This window comes from Mus caroli, unplaced genomic scaffold (assembly GCF_978045245.1).
Source record: "Mus caroli unplaced genomic scaffold, Mus_caroli_1 scaffold_4, whole genome shotgun sequence".
NCBI classification, from domain to species: Eukaryota; Metazoa; Chordata; class Mammalia; order Rodentia; family Muridae; genus Mus; species Mus caroli.
In genome coordinates, this window is record NW_028227259.1 from 109308966 (window position 1) to 109328064 (window position 19099).

The 19099-nt window shown below is 42.9% G+C and overlaps 1 protein-coding gene and 2 pseudogenes across 1 annotated transcript in view; all 3 read right to left on the reverse strand.

Moving 5' to 3' along the window:
* The window catches only part of LOC110294574 (ATP-binding cassette sub-family G member 3), a 45196-nt gene extending 32447 nt beyond the window's left edge, over window positions 1-12749 (reverse strand). Inside the window, exons 1-5 of the mRNA XM_021162899.2 lie at window positions 12626-12749; window positions 6762-6983; window positions 4517-4576; window positions 3802-3916; window positions 3142-3294 (exon numbers count right to left, since the gene is read on the reverse strand). Coding sequence (XP_021018558.1) covers window positions 3142-3294; window positions 3802-3916; window positions 4517-4576; window positions 6762-6964 — 531 coding nt within the window. The 5' untranslated portion in view covers window positions 6965-6983; window positions 12626-12749. The remainder of the gene's footprint in view (window positions 1-3141; window positions 3295-3801; window positions 3917-4516; window positions 4577-6761; window positions 6984-12625) is intronic.
* A 3787-nt stretch (window positions 12750-16536) lies between these two features.
* Window positions 16537-17329, reverse strand: LOC147005317 (aldo-keto reductase family 1 member B1 pseudogene; annotated as a pseudogene).
* A 911-nt stretch (window positions 17330-18240) lies between these two features.
* Window positions 18241-18735, reverse strand: LOC147005318 (protein transport protein Sec61 subunit beta pseudogene; annotated as a pseudogene).
* Window positions 18736-19099: the final 364 nt, after the last annotated feature.

Below are 19099 nucleotides of genomic sequence, written 5' to 3' on the forward strand. Positions count from 1 at the left end.
AATTTCTCAGGAGTAAAATACTGCCTAGTGTTCATTTAAAAAACTCCCGTGAAAAATAGCTTTAGCAAGTATGAGATAAAATACTACCGACTCAGAAGCCCAAAGGCTGGTATTAGCAAATACACTACTGTGCTGACTACATGACAATCACATTGCTATGGTAACTATGTTTCCTCTACATTTCTTTTCTTTTTTTAAAGGTTTATTTATTTTATATGTGTGAGTACACTGTTGCTGTCTTCAGACACACCATAAGAGGGCAACAGATTCTATTACAAATGGTTATGAGGCACCATGTGGTTGCTGGGAATTGAACTCAGGACCTCTGGAAGAGCAGTCAGTGCTCTTAACCTCTGAGCCATCTCTCCAGCTCTCCTCTATGTTTCTTATATCGAAGTCTATGACAGCTGAAGAGGTTTAGCAGGGAAAAGCCACACAAGCCTGAAGCCTGGGTTCAATCCCTGAAACTCACATAGAAAGCTACATGCAGTGGCATGCATCTGTATCCCATCAGAATGTAATTACAGTGAGAACAGAGGAGCATAAGCCATGCAGGTAGAGCACCAACAGGAGCCAGACCCTGCCTACATACCAGGTGGGAATGAACCCTGAATACAATGTCCTATGATCTTACTGTGTGTGCAGTGCACCTCAAGAAGGGATATAAACAGGCTCATACACACTTACATATACACACATACACACACACTCACACACATAACCCTCACACACACACTCACATACACACATTCACACATCCCCCCCCCCAGGCTCACATCCACACACTCACACCCACAGCTACACACAAACACACACAGTAACACACACCCTTTTTCAAAGTGATCATTAAAAAGTTTCATGATTAAAATTCTTGAAATCTTTTATACTTCATGACCTTCAAGGAGTTAATAAATATCTTTATTGGTTGTCACTAAAAAATTAAGTAAGCAACTTAGGGTACTGACTAGTACTTACTGTTTGAAACAAAATAAAGCACTTCATTTTAAATCTAAAACTGTTATAAAAAGGGCCAAAACAGATTTCTATTACTCAGGAAGAAAGAAAACATGGTGAATGGCAGCATTTGTGACATTCTTCTCACCAAGACAAGTGTCTCTTAGAAGATTAAAGAGAATCAACAGCCAGTGCCATCCTACTCCTTGTTGTTCTAACAAACGGCCAGCACAGGAGGTAAGCCATGAGAATTACCTTCGTTTAAGCCACTTCCATCCATAGCACCCAATGTCTATTCACCAAATATCTACATTTAATCTTCTCCGTGAATCAATGTCATGGTGAGAGGCAGGAAGGTTTTGGGGACCCAAAAAGAGGGAAACAACCCGATATTTAAAAACTTGAAGCATATTATAAAGCTCCTGTTCAGGTTCTATTAGCAATGAAATAATCAAGGACATTTGGGGACTGTGAAGGGTTATAGACCTGACAGAGCTAAGCATGGCAAGGATGTGTTCATTTTGATAGTTAAGAATGGAATTGTTAAGGTAAGTAAATGTCCTTTTGAAAAGATGAAGAATAATTCAGTATTTAGGAATGAGGTGCTATATAATATTCCCTTTAATATGTCAGTAAGAAACTGGTTATTGGGAGATGGCCCAGTGGTTAAGAGCATTGACTTCCAGAGGTCCCGAGATCAATTTCCAGCAAATGCATGGTGGCTCACAACCATCTGTAATGTGATCCTATGCCCTCCTCTGATGTGTCTGAAGACAGCTACAGTATACACATATACATTAAATAAATATTTTTAAAAAGAAAAAAAAAAGGAAACATGTTATCCACTACATGGTCAGCTGTGAACCTCACCACTCATCTATTGCCCTTCCTGGTCCTGCACAAGCTTCCCCAGGAGACAGTTGGTCAATTCACTGTTGCTTTTGACCAAGGCTCTATCTCTGAAACCTGATACAGGACCTGGGAGTAAATGTTGTCAGAAGAAAGGGAATCAGGGAGCAAGGGCAAAAGGATATCCTAGTTTTCCATCCCGTTGCTGAGATGAAATGTTCTGCTGAGAAGTACACATGGTGCTAAAGGTTTGTTTCAGAGCACAGTTCAGAACTGCAGTCAGTCACTGCAGGACACTCAAGGCAGGAGCATGTTGCAGCTGGTTGCATGCAGTCCAGAGCACAGAGAGAATGCACACCTGCCTGCCAGTGCTCAGCTCACCTTCTCCATTCTTCCACCACCCAAGGACCCAAGCCCAAAGAAGGTTGCAGCCTGCAGTGGGCTGGGTCTTTCCTCATGGTTTAACTTAATGAAGACAAGCACCTATAGAAATGCCCACAAGCCACATGACTAGAGTATTCTTCATTTTCTAGATGGTTCCAAGGGATTGTAGATTGTTGTAGATTGTGTCAAGTAGACAGTCAGAACTAACCACCTTAGATGGGATGAGATTAAAAACACAAAACAAGAGGCTACAAAAAATAACAAGCACTAAATAAGTTAGAAGAGGATGTCAGAGACCAAGTACAACCTGCAAGAAAAATTAAGGTAGGGAGAAGCACAGAGCCAGAGTCCTCAGTCTTGCAGCACAGGTCAGTTCCAGAAATACATCTGAAACAACAAGGGAACAAAGTAACTCTGGATCACGGCTTCTCAACCTGTGGTCACCACTCCCTCAGGGGTCACATATCAGACATTTACGTTAGGACTCACAACAGTAGCAAAATTACAGTTATGAGGTACCAACAAAATAATTTTGTGCTCACGGGAAACCAGGAATGAGGAATTATATTAAAGGGTCACAGCATTTGGAAAATTGAGAACCACCACTCTAGAGGAAGGGAAGGTCAACAGAAAAGGAAAACTCATCAGATTCTCAGATGAGTCATGAGTTTAACACTAAGGGTAGAGGGGTCCTGTGAGGAAGACTTGAAATGGCCATGTGAGGAGCACTTTTCCCCGCTGGATCACTCTCCATTCCCAGGCTCAACCATTATTAAGATGGCTTTACAGCTTAATTTCCACCTTAACATCATGTGCCCAGTCATTAACAGAGAAAGCAGCCACCTTTGACCACACAAACTACAGGAAACAGCTTGTAGAGGGGCATGTCATCCACACACAGATCTCTCTCTCTCTCTTGCTATGAGTCTTTCAATATTTTTCCTCACATCTTACCTTGATATTTTGTTCTTTATTCAGATGCAGAAGTTCAAGCACCTCATTAATCCTCCTTCTCTTTTCATCTCTTGTTATAGTCACTGGGAGACGAAGAGCTGCTGAGAACTCTAAATTGTCTCTCACGGTCACTGTGCCCAACACCACATCATTCTTAAGGGCGAATGGAATTTCAATTAGGTATAGTTATCACTAAGACTCTAACAAATGTAACCTAGCCTACACAAACAACACACCCAATGTAATGCTCTACTTAAAACAAGCTGTCAATTTCACTAATCCCAAACACAGAGCCTGATCCAAATGTTCCCCCTTCCCTCCCCCCACGCCCGCCACAATTTGCCTTCCAAGAAGAGGACAGGAATTTTGGTGATTGCTGCCTGCAGTTATTTACAAAAGACATCTTCTAAGGATTGTAGAAAGCTAGAGGAAAGGCAAAAGTGGACAACAGTGGTCCTTTTGACTTAAGTCACAGCTGCAATAGCTAATGCTGTGCCACAGAGTCAGACTCCAGGTAAAGAGTCACTATGAAAGATTGCCATAGGAAAAGTGGGGCCTCTGAGTTTGTCATACACTTAACTGGAAAGACACAAGTCTATAAGTTGAGTATCTGTCCCACACAAGCAAAGGAAATTGAAAATACAACCCACCAACACTTACGTGTGGTACATAACCAGAAGTACATTTGAAATTAGCAGGTCGAGGTTTGCCATTTATCAAAATATCTCCTGATAATCCACACGGATCTCTCCTTGCAGCTAAGACATCTAACAGCCTACAAAGGGTTAATTATATTGTGTAGTTTATTTTCTCCCTTCAATGAAGACTGTATCATCCTTTAGTGACTCAAAATTAAAATTCTGCATAGTAAGTAAACCAGAAACATAATGTAGTGAACAAGTCAGCAGTTTAACAAAAATCACACACACGTACCTTTCTCTTCGTTATGTGCTGTCATTCAGCCCAGAATTATGAACGTAAGACATGGTCTGCATAAATGCCCTCCCTGCTATCTAAACCTGGGCACCCAGGGAATGTGCTGCTGTATTTTGAGAATTAGGCCTACCGATGTTTTCTTCCTTTCAGACAACTTCTGCTTCATCTTTCTATTTCAATATTATCTCCCGACTTCATTAAATAATATGTATTAATACCACATGCGGATCACATTACCATTTCCTATTTATAAAGTGGACATAGAGACTTCCTGTTCACTGTGGAGCATTAGAACACATCCCTTCTGCACATCATCCACAGCACATAGGACTAGACTAGCTGTAATAACAACACTTAAATAAACACCCGTAAAGGGGACTGCTTTTAAAGCACATGAACTGGATGCAAAGGGCTTATGTATGCTTTCTGTAATACTCACAAAGATCTGCTCCCATCCTGAGGTCCCATAATGGCATTGAGGCCAGGTTTCATGATCCCACTGTAAACACAAAGTCATACTGGTTTATTTTTCTATTATGAATAAGTTATATTATCTTAGAGTCTACACTGAAAATGCTCATTGAATTTGGATGAAATCATAGACACACTAAAAGCAGAAACGCATAACAAAATTTAAATTTTAATAGAGGTCTACTATTTATGAAAGATATCAATTAATAGTGGGGAGTCATTAGAAAAAAAAGGTCTCAGATATCACAAAATTCCCTTTGTTTATTATTGAAACCATTTGTCTGTTTTGAAATGTGATGCATTTAAGTTTCATGTTCCTTGGAGTAGCCAGTTCTCATGAAGACTCCACTGCACACACGGCCTTTTTGTGTCATGTATATAACAGCTTCCTGTTAATGTGTGATGATCAGTGTCTCCATAACCCTGCTTGCTACTAAGTGAACCTCTACATGAGAAACCAATGATCCATAGGGTATCAGAAGCTCTGTTGTTGCTATTAAAATGGAATAGAACCAAAATCAATACATCTTCAGTAGAAATCCAAAGACTAGAAAGAAGCACTCCAAAGGTCAGGAAAGCTTTGCCAAGATCAACACTCAAGAACAACACCTGAATCAAAATAGGAAACAAAAAATATACATCCCGAAAATGATGGTTTCCTTCTCTGGCACATAAATTAGAATACACTCAGATTAGAATTGAAATACATCACTCAGAGCATAGACATTCCTTATTGATGTATGGATACAGCACAAACACAAATCAGTCTCAGAAAACTGATTGAATCCATCAGAGTAGTGAATATTCAGACTGAAAGGCATATATTCTTATAGAAGCTTAGTTAGCTTCCCATTCGCCAGTTCATATTCAGATAATGTGTCAATGCTTTGCCCTGCCCATGCCCTTCTTAGTAAGAAATGGTGGAAGTTGAAGGTAGAGGAGCAGAAATGACCAGTGTCCAAGAACACCATAAGGCTGGGCTTGAGAGAAAGAGAGTGTACAGACTGAGCTGGGGAAATCTTGGTATGCTTGTTCTCCTTAGGATTTCTTACAGACTGCTCTCTCTACTTTGTGGAACACTGTTTCCACATTTCTTTTGTCCTTTTTAGCTGTCAATGAACTTGGAGCAGATACATCAGGTCCTGACTGTTTGCTGTTGGGACTTTTCTCTCTGCTCCCATCTTACCACCTGTGATTGACCCAGTCAGCCTGCTGGAAACTCTCAGTTCAGCTTTGGGAGGGCTGTGTGCATAGACACGTACGCAACTCTTTTTTTGATTTTCAAATTTCTAGAATTTAAATTTTCAATATTCCTTTATCATCTCTTGACTTTAACAATATGTCTTTGGTATTACCTTTTCATCCCTAACTTTATTGAACTAAAATTTATCATGTTCTTTTTTGGTACTATGTCTAAGGGTTTGTCAAGCTTATTTGTATTTCCAAAGAGCCACCATTTTGTGTCATTAATCCATTCTGTTGTTCTTTAGTCACCACCCCATTAAAGTCACTGTGGTCATGAACCTATCTGTAGGTAGAACATGGTGAGGCTGGATTGATGGGGAAGCACTTGATACATAAGGACCTAAGTTAACCCCCCAGAACTAACATAAAGTTGGATGCAGTAGTAGGCACCTCTAAAGCAGTTGGAGAGGAGACAGAGCCAGGAGAATCTCCAGGGGCCTGCAGGCTCTTAGCCTGCCACACACAGCAGTGAACCATCAGAGACTCTGTCTCCAACAAGTACAACAAGGTTGTACTCTGAGAGCCTTGTGCCACATGTGTAATATCATCCACACATCTACAGACATGCATGTGTGTGTTCACATGTGTATGTGCATGCCACACACATACACACACATAAACATGCACAGACATGTACACACATGCACACATGCACAGAGATAAACTTATATACATACATATACACAAACATATACACATATGCACAAACATACACATACTCAGCTTATTTATAAATAAAAAGTCTGTGTTTCTTAAGAATGTTATTCCAGCCAGGTGTGGCGCATGACTTTAATCCCAGCACTAGGGAGGCAAAGGCAGGCAGATTTCTGAGTCCGAGGCTAGCCTGGTCTACAAAGTGAGTTCCAGGACAGCCAGGGCTACAGAGGAACCCTGTCTCGAAAAACCAAAAAAAAAAAAAAAAAAAGAATGTTATTCCAAACAATGTTATCTTTAGCTCATGGACATACCTGATGTTTGATAGTCTTTCTATCACATATGTCTTTTTACGAAATGGAAAGCCACTCTGTACTGTTTCTTGGTAACTGATGTTGTGAAAACTCAACACAGCCTCTTCAGTCAATGTCTTCAGGTCACTGGTGTTTGTTTCAGGAAGGTCACAAAGATGTCTTTCTATCATTGAGATTACAGTGGGGTCTTTATTAGAAGCCATCTCAGGAGGTTCTTTCTTCCTGTGGAAGGAAAATCAATAGCAAGTTGAAGGTCCAGACAAACACGATCGTAACACGGATCATCACACTCACGGATGGTTTTAAATGGGGCTTCCTTCCATGGGTGGACTCCTTCCTGATGAACAGTACATATCTCTGTGATTACCTGAGGACCTAGATGAGAAGCAGACATGACTGAGTAAGCAGACCCCTAAGACACCATATTCCTAAGAAACTAATGAGCATATTGAGCTGAAGATAAATGTCATCTGTAATTAATAAAGAGACAGATGAAAGGGAAGATTTTATTTACTTCAAAAGACTATTATGATATACTATGAGTTCAGAGAAAAAATACATGACTACCAATGACCACCATTAATACCTCCTTCCCACCCACCCGTGTGTGTGTGTGTGTGTGTGTGTGCACACGTGTGTGTGTCCCCACTCCCACTCATGTGTGTGTGTGTGTGTGATGTTCATGCATGTTGGCATATGTGTAAACTTGTGGAAGGCAAAGGAACAGATACACATCCAGATTGAGCTATTCTGTAACAGGGCAGCCAAAATATACAGTTGGTTCAAGGCACAGTGTCAGTAAGGTGTAGACTGCTTCAGAGCACAGAGCTGACACCAGGCCTATGAGGTCTGAACATATAGGAGCTCAAGTGAGCCATTTCAAGTGGGGCTGATCATGGTCAGCAGAGATCCTGAGGATGGACTTGAGCGTTTGTTGCCTGTATATGTGGTGATGCACAGCTCAGGCAGCCTGGTGATGGCTGGAGGGGGGGGGGACCCAAGACAGGCCATTGCAGTGCTCATGGCTCTGGTGTTTTGGGCAGCATACAAGCTTGGTTTCTCTGACAAGGTCTTAAAATCATCCATGTATCTAGGTGTTCCAGGCTTAATGTGTTTGTAGGCATTATATATTTGTACTTATAAGTTATTTAATGATCTATTTTTAACTGTGCTAGATATTTGCACACATATGTTACAAAGTCATTTTGCTTTAGCATTTGCAACCACTGCTTTATAAACTGGAGTCCCTCATGGCAAGGCTTACTCTGGTAATCACTGTCCCAGATAATACAAAGACACACAGAGATGGGCAGAGCCCGAGTTCTATACTCTCTATTTCTCAGACTGCAAGCACCAGGAGCTTCTAGGTTCTGAGTTTGACTGTGAAGGGGATCCAAATCATCCAGCAGAAGTCAGGCAGCCATGAGCGACAGTAGCAGAAGTAGGAGTGACTGACAGGCACACTGCTGAGCCTGAGAGTTCTGAGCAGGTGGCTGGCAGACTCTTGGTTTCTGAAACTGGCTCCCACTGCATGTTGTGTGCGGCAGACAGGGGCTGAGAGCTCTGACCCCTAGTTGCAAGGATTACCCAGTTATCACAGCTTCCTCCTCACTGTGTGGGAGTCAGCTGCTGGGTAGGATCTGAAAATCTTAGGCACGCACAGACCTCAGGTCCCAGGACTCCTCTTCCTCATTGCAGAACACCAAGCTCTGTTTGCCATCTCCACTTCCCCCAAAGCATCTGTGAGACACAGCTTTTTTTTAGATAAATCCTACAAACTGATGTTTTCACATAGACCACAGGCCACAGAGTCCTCTGGGCAGAAGGAAAGAGGTACACAAAGGAGGGAAGTCAGCAGAGCAGATGCTCTGTTATTACAGCATCTGAGTACTGTGAGCAGCACCTGAGTACTGTGCACAGCACCAGAGTTCTGTGAGAAGCACCTGAGTACTGTGCACAGCACCTGAATACTGTGCACAGCACCAACCTGTAAGGTGGCAACAGAGAACAAGGAGACACACTGACTATGACCTGATGCCCACAGACATGGCAAATTCTCTGAGAGCCAAAGAGAGAGTCTCTTCTAATTCCTTGCCCTCCAGATATTAAAAATGTTATCTGTTATTTTGACATTATATTAATTTTAATATTTTAAAACATTTAAATGTTTTAAAAGCCCCTGTCTTGTGTTTACTTAATCTTGCTGTTTTTAACTTTGAGACAGGGTCTCCTTGTATGGCTCAGACTTGCCAGAAATTTTTGATCTTCCACCCTCAACTTCCAAGTGTCAGGATTAGAGGCCTGCAATTTATCTATTTTATTTACACATTTAAAATTTTTGTAACTATATTGTTTTTAATCTCTTGTTCTTTTCTTTTCCTCTCCTTTTCCTTTTCTCTTCACTATTTTTTTACCTTTATCAGTTTCTAACTTTATGTTTTATTCTATATTAGTTTTACCCATTACTTTCCTTATTCCCATTATGATTATTGTTTTTATATCTGAGCAATAAATATGGAGGTGTTTTTTGTTTTTGTTGGTTTTTGTTTGTTTGTTTGTTTGTTTTACGAGACAGGGTTTCTCTGTGTTGCCCTGGCTATCCTGGAACTCACTCTGTAGACCAGGCTGGCCCTCAAACTCAGAAATCCACCTGCCTCTGCCTCCCAAGTGCTGGGATTAAAGGCGTGCACCACCACTGCTCAGCTGGAGTTTCTAAAAATGGAAATTTTGGAACTTTGCAGATAAACTTTTAAAATTCAGGGGAAAGCATCCCCAGCAGACTAAATGAACTGAAATATAAACTACCAGAGCTTCAATAACAAAATGATGAGTTATTGCTCTCGGAGAGGAAAAAAGAAAAAAATTTGCCCAGACACCTGGGCGGTGAGAGACTCCCAGGTCTCAATAAGTGTGGTCTGAGCCAAAATGCCCAACAGTGAGAAGATGGAACCTGAAGAGACCAGCTTCAGTAGATATCCAGGGCCCCAAGTTGAGGGACAGAGTTCCCAACTCACCTTCAGAATTTCTGACCTGGAATTGTTGTTGTCTAAAAGAACTGCAGGGACAAAAATGGAGCAGAGACTGTAGGAAAGGCAGTCGAGTGACTGGCCCAGCTCGGGACCTATCCCGAGCATGGTTGGGCATCAATCCCTGACACTGTTACTGATGCCATGCTGTGCTTGCTGGCAGGGGACACAGGTTTCCTGTCTTCAGTCTGTAGTTCAGGATTCTACTCTAATAAAAAAGTTCCTCTTTGGTCTCTCAGTCATGTCCTGCAGGTCATGCAAGATGAGGTCATCATAGTTTTTTAATTAATTATTTTGTTCATTTATACCCAAATGTTACCTCCTCCTGGTCTCCCCTCCCAGAGTTCTTCACCTCATGCCCCTACCCCTCTGCATGACTGTCCTTTGAGAGCAGAGCTGACTGAGACAGATGCAGATACTTACTGCCAACCCTTGGAGTAAGGTCGGGGACCCCTATGAAAGAGTTAAGGGACCGATTGAAAAAGCTGAAGGGGATAGCAACCCCATAGGAAGACCAATGGTATCAACTAACCCAGACTCCTAGGAGCTCCCAGATCTAATCTAGCAACCAAAGAGTATAAACATACGTAGTAGAGGACTGTTTACTGTGCACTGTAAGTCAGTGAGGTGCCTAAGGTTAACTCTGGAATAATAAAGCCAGTTCTGAAGAGAAAAACTGTGAAGCCACAGTCATCTAGACTATCAATTTTTGGTTCACATTCTGAAGCGATGTGGGCAAAAAAAAAAAAAATCTCTTGGAGAAGAAATTTTAGATTCCTATGTATGAATGTAGCTTGTGTGTTCGTGTGTGTGCATGTGTATACGTGTGTGTGTGTGTGTCTGTTTATCTGTGTATATGTGTGTATGAGTGTGTCTGTATGTATGTGTATGTTTGTATGTGTGTATATGTGTGTATATATCTATGTGTGTATGTGTGTGTTTGTTTGTCTATGTGTGTCTCTGTTTCTGTGTATGTATTTGAGTATGTATATGTGTATGTGTATATGAGTGTATGTGTGTATATTTGTATGAGTGTATCTGTATGTGTGTATATGTTTGTATATGTGTATATATGTATATGTGTGTATGTGGTATATGTTTGTATGTGCATACGTGTGGTATGCATGTTTGTATGTAGGTATGTGTGTGTATTTATGTATGAGAGTATGTGTATGTGTGCACATTTGTATGTGTATATATTTGTGTGTGTATGTATATGTGCATGCGTGTGTGCATATATGTGTATTTGTTTGTATGTGTGTATATATATATATGTGTATCAGTGTGTGACATGCACAAAGTAGGTTTTGCAAGTTCTTTAATTTTCATAATCCACCTTAATTCTAATTAAGCAGCTCATTCTAAGCCTTCCTACTTCAAACAGTTTTTAACTACAACTAAATTTAAATAAAAAATAGTCAACAAACTGTCTGTGATGACAGGAAAATTGTGCTGAACTGATCATAGTTTTCATGTACTGAATGTCACATGGTGCCCCAAAGTATATGCAATGCGGCTACATGGTAAGTATTTACCAAATACTTCCAGAACATGAGACTTGCCTAACTGCATAGGACATCTCAGTTTGTCTTTAGGTAACACCTGTCTGTACCACAGTTTACCCTGGCATGAGTGCTGCTGCTGGCATCATGGGATGGTTCGTAGCATAGTCTTCCTTTGAGTCTCTTCTACATCCCAAATTAACACATGCAAGAACGTTCCCTCAAAAGCAAACTGGCAAAAGCCTCTCTGAAAAGCACTGCGCTTCCCTTATTGTTCTTGAGCGGTGGGGCTGAGCAACCCCTTCTTGTTATGGTCACAGGAAAGCAACTTAAGGGGCTAGAGCTACGGCTCAGCAATTAATAGCACACCCTCTTCCTATTCTGAGCACCTGCATCATGCAGGGACTTACAACACCTACAACGCCAGATCCAGAGGCTCCAGTGCCCTCTCTGGCCTCTGTGGGCTCCAGACATGCAAGCAGAGCACCTGCATACAAGTAACAAAAAACAAAAAACACCCCAAATCAATCACCTAAAAATGCAACTTTCAGCTTGAAGGGTCCCTCAGTGCACTGGGCCCCTTCTGATCTCTCCATGTCCATGGCTTCCGGAAGTCCTCCATTCCGGAAGCCCTCCATTCCGGAAGCTCTCCATTCCGGAAGCCCTCCATTCCGGAAGCCCTAGTTTGCATTTTATTTCCGCTTATGATATTTCTTCTCTTCTCAGATGCTACACGGATGCTCAACCACGGAACATGCAGAAATAGGTTCTGCATGTGTTTGTGTCTTAGTGCACATTGATGCAAGAGAACACACTAACATGGAGAGGCACATGTTAACACCCTAAGGAGTGACCATACTTCTAGTATTAGGGAAGAAAATAAAACAAATTATAGATACACAATCCACTAAAAGGTCTGCAGTCTAATAATTCTGGTCTTTAATTTTTCTGTCTGCTGAAACCTTTTCTGAACCTATCTGAGGAAGAATCACAAGAAGTTGGTAAATATCTGTATATCGAATTAGAGATTGTCTGACAAATTTCATATCATGGGATAAAGATAAATAATAAACTGCCCAGCTCCCTTAAAGTAACGGTGTTAACAAATATCTCACGCACTTCTGGTATCTCTGCTACCAGTAAAACTTTTACCTGCCCAACACCAACTGTGTTTGCCTTCATACATTTGGCAATCAAAAGTTGTACACTGCTAACTCGCCCAAACAGAGACCCTCTATGAACCAAGTTGCTTTGCTTTTCACAGTTGCAAATGAAGCTGCAGTGGGTTTCCCAGCCCTCTCTTGCACTCTTCTGCATCCTGCTCACCCACACTCACCACTGTGAGATAATGCAGGGGCTCAGGTTGCTACTTGCACAGGAAGATTTGCAGCTCTGGTCTTTGGAAGGTGCAAGAGGCTCTGGCTTCTGCTCTGCAGAGTTCTTGGAGCCTCTGTGGTCGTGGTCAGGGGCAGGGAACCCGAAGAGAGGAGAGGAAGTAGCAGGCAGTGGGGCGGAAGGGAGGGTGGGGCGCTACATGGGGAAGATGCAATAAGGGGAGCCCTGGGGCTGGGGCCCCCTTTGGGACAGGTGTGGGGCCAAGCCTTGGGGAAAGGGGCAGGGGCGAGTCCTGGTGCAGGGGCGGGAAGGGGGGAATCTCTGTGGGGCGGGGTTGGAGTGGCGTCTTGGGGTGAGGGCTCACCTAGGGGTTCAGCCAGATCCGGAGACCTGGGCAGACTTTATGCCCTAATTCAGGCTCACGTTGGACTCTGAGAAGCCAGCATCCAGGAAAAGACAAAGCGAAAGTAACAGTTTCTGTGGTGTGTTTTGGATTTTTTTGTTTGTTTGTTTTTTGTTTTGTTTTGTTTAACAAATGGGATAAAATAAACAGGAGATGAATATATGCTTATCACAGAACAGGACAAACAATGGGTCAGGACGATAAAGGATATGTTTTGTTAAGTGCCCATGCTTTTAATATAATTTGATTTATAGCTTCTTTTTATAACTGAAGAGACCAATTAAGAAATAATTCAGTGTTTACGATTGTAATCCCTATAATCGAGAGGCTGGGACAGGAGGTTGGGAGTTTGTGTGCCAGGCCTAAACATCGAACTCTATCTCAAAAAGAGCAAAAAGAGGGCACAGTGATTAAGTATGGACTGTTTACTTGGGTCAGACTGCTGTGTATGTGTGTATAGCATTGGACGAACCTTAAGCCAATGCTGAAGTCATCCAAGTAAAATTTCAGTACTCAAGACGTTTTTAACATTCAAGCCTGGATTAGGAAGGGACATTAAGTCGGCACCCGACTCCCAGCCCCACCCTACCCCGCCCGGTTCTACAGTTTTAGCTTCTAGATGTGGCCACCTGTCGTGAAATGAAGGAGATGGCTGTACCTCAAACCTGACTAAAATCTCTCTTGTACGTCTGTGTATGACTTCCACGCCCGGTGCCTGCGGTGGCCAGAGAGCTCTCTAGATCTCCAGGAACTAGAGTTACGGATGGCTATGACCGCCCATGTCCCAGGTCCTCAGGAAAGAACAGCAAGTGCTCCATACCATGGAGCCATCTCTCCAGCCATGGCTGAGAGCTTTGAGAATCATTTACAAGCCTACATTTTCTGGTTTGGTAGGAAGACAGTATCATTAAGTGAATCCTCTCGCTTTCTGGGAATAACTACTAAATGGAAGTTTGCCGGTTGTGACGGTGAGGTACTAAGGATCTGTGGGGTGTACGTGTGTGATGTAGGTGTGTACACATGCTGGAACATGTCTTCTCTGGTCTTGTCTATTTGGTGTTCTGTGTGCTTCTTATGCCTTCTCTTAGTCTTAGGGAAGCTTTCGCCTATGATCCTGTTGGTCTGTTCTATTCCTCTGACTTGGGCTTCTTCTCCCTTACCTGGGCCTGTAATCGCAAGGTTCATTTTGTCTATGTTGTCCCACATTCCCTGGGTGTTCCTTTCCCGTGTTATTTTCTTCTCCATATTCCTTGATTATTTGTGCTAGATCTCTGCTTTAACTTTGAGTTCTGATTTTTTTTTCCTTTTTTCTTTCTTTTTGTTTTTGTTTTTGCTTTTCGAGACAGAGTTTCTCTGTATAGCCTTGGCTGTCCTGGAACTCACGTTGTAGACCAGGCTGGCTTCGAACTCAGAAATCCGCCTGCCTCTGCCTCCTGAGTGCTGGGATTAAAGGTGTGTGCCACCACGCCCAGCTGAGTCCAGATTTTCCATGCATCAAGGTTTCCTGTGGGTTCTAGCTGAGTTACTGGTCTCTCCTTCTCTGTCTCAGCTTGAGTCCTTCTTAGTGTTTCTGTCTCCTCATGGAGTTCCATTCTCAAGCCCAGGACTGTCTTCATCATTTCCTTCAGCCTGGTTTGTGTTCTCTCGGGCATCACTAGGGCACTTAGACTCTTTCTTCTTGATTCACTGAGCTGTTTCTTTGCATCCTCTTTAAACCCCTTGAACTCTGATATAATTAAAGAAGTTCTTGTGGGGCTGGAGAGATGCCTCAGAGGTTAAGAACATCTGTTCTTCCAGATGCCCCTGAGTTCAAGTCCCAGCAACCACGTGATAGCTCACACCATCTATAATGAGATCTGATTCCTTCTTCTGGCCTGCAGATGTACATGCCGACAGGGCACTCACATTTATAAAATACATAAATAAATCTTTTCTTAAATAAAAAATTTAAAGAAGCTCTATAAAAAATATTTCCCTGAAATAATAACTATCTCTAATAAGTGTGTTATAGTCTGTGGATTTTCCTCTAACAATATTTACAAAGTTAGGGGATATCAGAAAGAGTTTAACCAGAGTCACTATGCTAAATTCCTGAAGTTTCCAAAGCTCTCACTGCAGACATATGATCTCTGAGGTGAATCTTCATGAGGTCATTTGATGGTTTAAGTTTGAACCCTGGGGTTCCTACCCAAAGAATAAAACCACAGCCCCCCATCTCTCTTATCTCCTGCCACTAATTGTAAAACAAACAGCTCTCCCCACAGCGAGACATCCTACTACAGTGGGCCAGAGATCAGAGGTTGGGCTGCCCTGTTTTTAGGACCAATTTGGAAATCTTGAGTCCTTAGAACTGGTTTAGCTCGTAATAGAAGATACCCTTTCTGTTACAGCTTCCACTAGGGTCTTCCTGAAGAAACCTTTATCCCAACCAGCACTTTCTTCAGATCTTTCTCAGGAAAGCTTCCTCCCTCAGTGAACTGCTCTGAAAATTGTTTGCCACCTCTTGGCAGCCCTGACTTTACAGCATAGCCTCATTCCCTTTGTTTAAAGGTTCACTCTCTCTTTTTATTTTTATGTATTTGGATGTTTGCCCACAGGAATGGAAGTGCACACCGTGTGTGCGCAGCACCCACTGAACCCAGAAGAAGGTGTCAAATCCCCTAGAACTTAAGTTAGAGAAAGCCGTGAGCCACCATATTGGTGCTGGGAATGAAACCCAGGTCCTCAGGAAGAGCAGCCAGTGGTCTTAATCACGGATCCATCTTCCAGACCAATCCAGGTATGTTTTTATATACAGACATTTGTCAAACTATAATGGACTTACATTCATTCTTACAATTGAGTGACACATTTCATTGTGCTGCAAGTTATTGCCTTCAGTTGTCTAGTGCTTAGCTATGTTAAATGCATTTGTAAACTGTCAATATTTTCAACTTACAGCGGATTTATAAGGGTCGGTGTAATATCCTTATAGGTAGATCTGTATACAAAAACATAGTAATACATACAGGGGATAAAAGCCCATGATGTGAAGACAGGACTGGCAACTTCAACAAAGTGACAGGACACAACATTAATTCACAAAGATCAGTAGCCTTCCCATACACAATGGCAAATGATCTGGGAAAGAAATCAGGGAAACTGTGCCATACTTCCCAAGACAGTCTCAAATAGGTGGCAAGCTTGTGTAAGGGAGGAACCTTCTCAGAGAAATGACTAAAGCAGAGCAGGAGAAGTCACCACTAGGAGGCAGTATGCTCCTCATTTACAGTAACTACTTTCACTTCTGCCCAATTTCCCAGAACTACAGTTTTTAAAATATTTCTCCCCGGGGATAACTTCTCAAACAGAAAATATCTGTTGTGTTTTTCTTTACCGTTGGAAACCCAGTAATCTAGAGGTATAGCTCCCAAGTGACCTTGATTGAACATTTAGAATTAATTATGTTTTTATTAGTTGTCAAATAATTTGAGAAAGATGACACCTGAGACTTGTAAGAGGAATTATTGTCACTTGGGGAGGAGCAGGGATCTGTCTGCCACAGCTTCAGACTTCTGCATGGAGGGGTAATCTTTGGGTTTTGCACAGCTCATCAAGGCACACACCCTCTAGTTCCTGTTGTAGCTAAGTAGAGTGGCCATGTCCTCGCTGCTCAGCTCAATGTCGAAGACCTTAAAGTTCTCAGCAATATGCTCTGGTGTCACAGAACTGGGGATCACTACCAAGTTCCTCTGAATGGGGAACAGGATCACTATCTGGGCGGTAGTTTTATTGTACTTGGCTGCAATTGCCTTGATCCTGGATCCTCCAGGAGAGAAGGGTCTTCAGGCTTGGCCCAGGGCCTATCAGGAGAACCAAGGGGACTGTATGCAGTCACCATGATGCCTTTGCAATGGCTGTACTCAATAGACTTCTCCTGAGTTAGGTATGGGTGGCACTTGATCTGGTTAACTGCAGGCTTATATTTTCAGCCAGGTTTGTTCAAGATCCTCTCAATCTGAAGAGGGTTGAAGTTGGAGATACCAATTGTTAGAGGCAGCCCTGCTCCTGCTGCTCCCCTCAATCCTGTCTCAGCAGTACCACTCAACTGACAAGAACTGGACACATCCCTGCTTTGCTCCAGACCAGAGACTCCCCTGGCCTTAGTGGAATCCAAGAACCTGCTGACATGAACTTCTTCCCAGTCTTGGTGTGGACTCTGTGTGTGTTCTACCTGGGCGGGCAGATGGGTGGCTGTGCAGACCCAACAGATGAATAGCCAGAGTTCACTGAAGTAGAATTAAGGTACAAGTTTACCTCCATGCTGCTGACCTGATCCTTTGTCCCTTTATCACTCTGAGTTCTGCACCAAATGTCTAGGAGAATAAATGAAGGACCCTGAAGCTAGGTGCCTGGATATGGCCTAGTCTCCAAGGGGCACTCCCTTCTTTAATCCTTGTTGTGAAAACACAATGGATCACTCTGCAGCTCCCCCCGCCCCCTGCTTTGTGTTTCATCCTTTAGTTTGAGGCCAAGAAGAGCAAAAAGTCAGAGGCTGAGAGAGAAGTCAGATTGAATCACTCAGCTTGCAGAGGAGTTTGAGCCAGAACAGCTGAGTTGAGCAGCCAGTCAGAGCTCAGAAAGAACAGGAAAGGGTGAGCTTATTCAGCAGTAAGTATTCGAGGCTGAAAACACTCTAGGCCTGGATTAGAATGTACCAAGTCCAGAAGTTCCAGGAGTAGGACTAGGTTAGCAGACAGAGGCAGCAAGCCTTGGAGACAACAACTATATCAGCAGAATAAAAGCTACTTTCACAAAGGACCTCGGGGCCATCCTCCCAGCCTGCAAGCTTCTGCTCACCAGGAAAGACTGAAACTGCAGCAGCATTTCTACCCAAACAGCAGGATAGAATGTGGAGTGTTTGTGTGGAATAAGTGAGCACATTTAAAAGACAAATCTTGTGTGGTCCTCTTAATTGCCTGGCATTTCACAGCCCATGGACAATGCTCTCTGCACCTAAACTCTCTCTAGCTCTCTCCTCTCTCACTCTCTCTCGTTTTTCTCACTCCTGTGCTCTCAGTTTGGTAGGCTCTCTTGCCCTCTGACTCTTGCTTGTTCTCTGGCTCTCTCTTTCAAGCTCTTGTGCTCTCTCTCTCTTCCCCTCCCCCTTCCCCTCTTTCATTCTAGAACCCTCTCAAGCTTTCCCATTCTTTTTTATTTTTTATTTTTTTTAAAAGCAATTCCAAAGTTTATTAGCCATAGAAAAAACTGATTTCTCAAAGTCAATTCTTATTCTCTGTAGAATAATACACGTGAACAGAAAATCACTACACTTTTGGTCCAAGATATGTTGGGTTTTTTCCTTCTTCTTCTTCTTCAGATGACAGATGGATGTACAAATCTAAGATCGAGTGTACTTGCCCCAAATGTGCAGCATAAATACAGAAGCGATGAACAGAAGACTCATCACCAGCACTGGGACAGGGCCCACTTTGAGCCCTGGGGAATCTTCCCTGTAGAATCGTCACATCCCCCCAGTCCCTGCAGAGGTGGTGCAGCCTGCGCTCCGGGTCCCACAGCTGGCATTTTTTTCTCTGCCAGACAGTGGATCCTGCAGCCCGTGCGGCCACCGCTTTGCTGGGAGAGCGGCCAGAGGAGCCCACGTTGGTGCCACTGGGCGTTGGACCCGGCATGCTGATGCCTAAGAACGGTGGGCACAGGAGGCAGGAAGAGGGTAGTTGGGAAGCTTTCCCATTCTTGCTCTCTGTCCAGCTACCTTATTCTCTGTTTCTCTCTCTCTCTCTCTCTCTCTCTCTCTCTCTCTCTCTCTCTCTCTCTCTCTCTCTCTCTCTCTCTCTCTGTCACTCTCTCTGTCTCTGCCCCAACCCCACCATGTTTGTTTAGTCCTTAGATTTTCATTTGCTGTACCATTCTCCCTATTGTGGACAACAAAAGCTCAAATCCAGTTCTGCAAACAGATCCTCTCCCCAGGTGGAAAGGAAACCTGACTGCCTTCCAACATGGCACAGATGTTTTTCAGGTCCTCTGTGCTAGTTTGCTGCTCAACCCTGCAAAGTTCTTTGGGACTTTGTC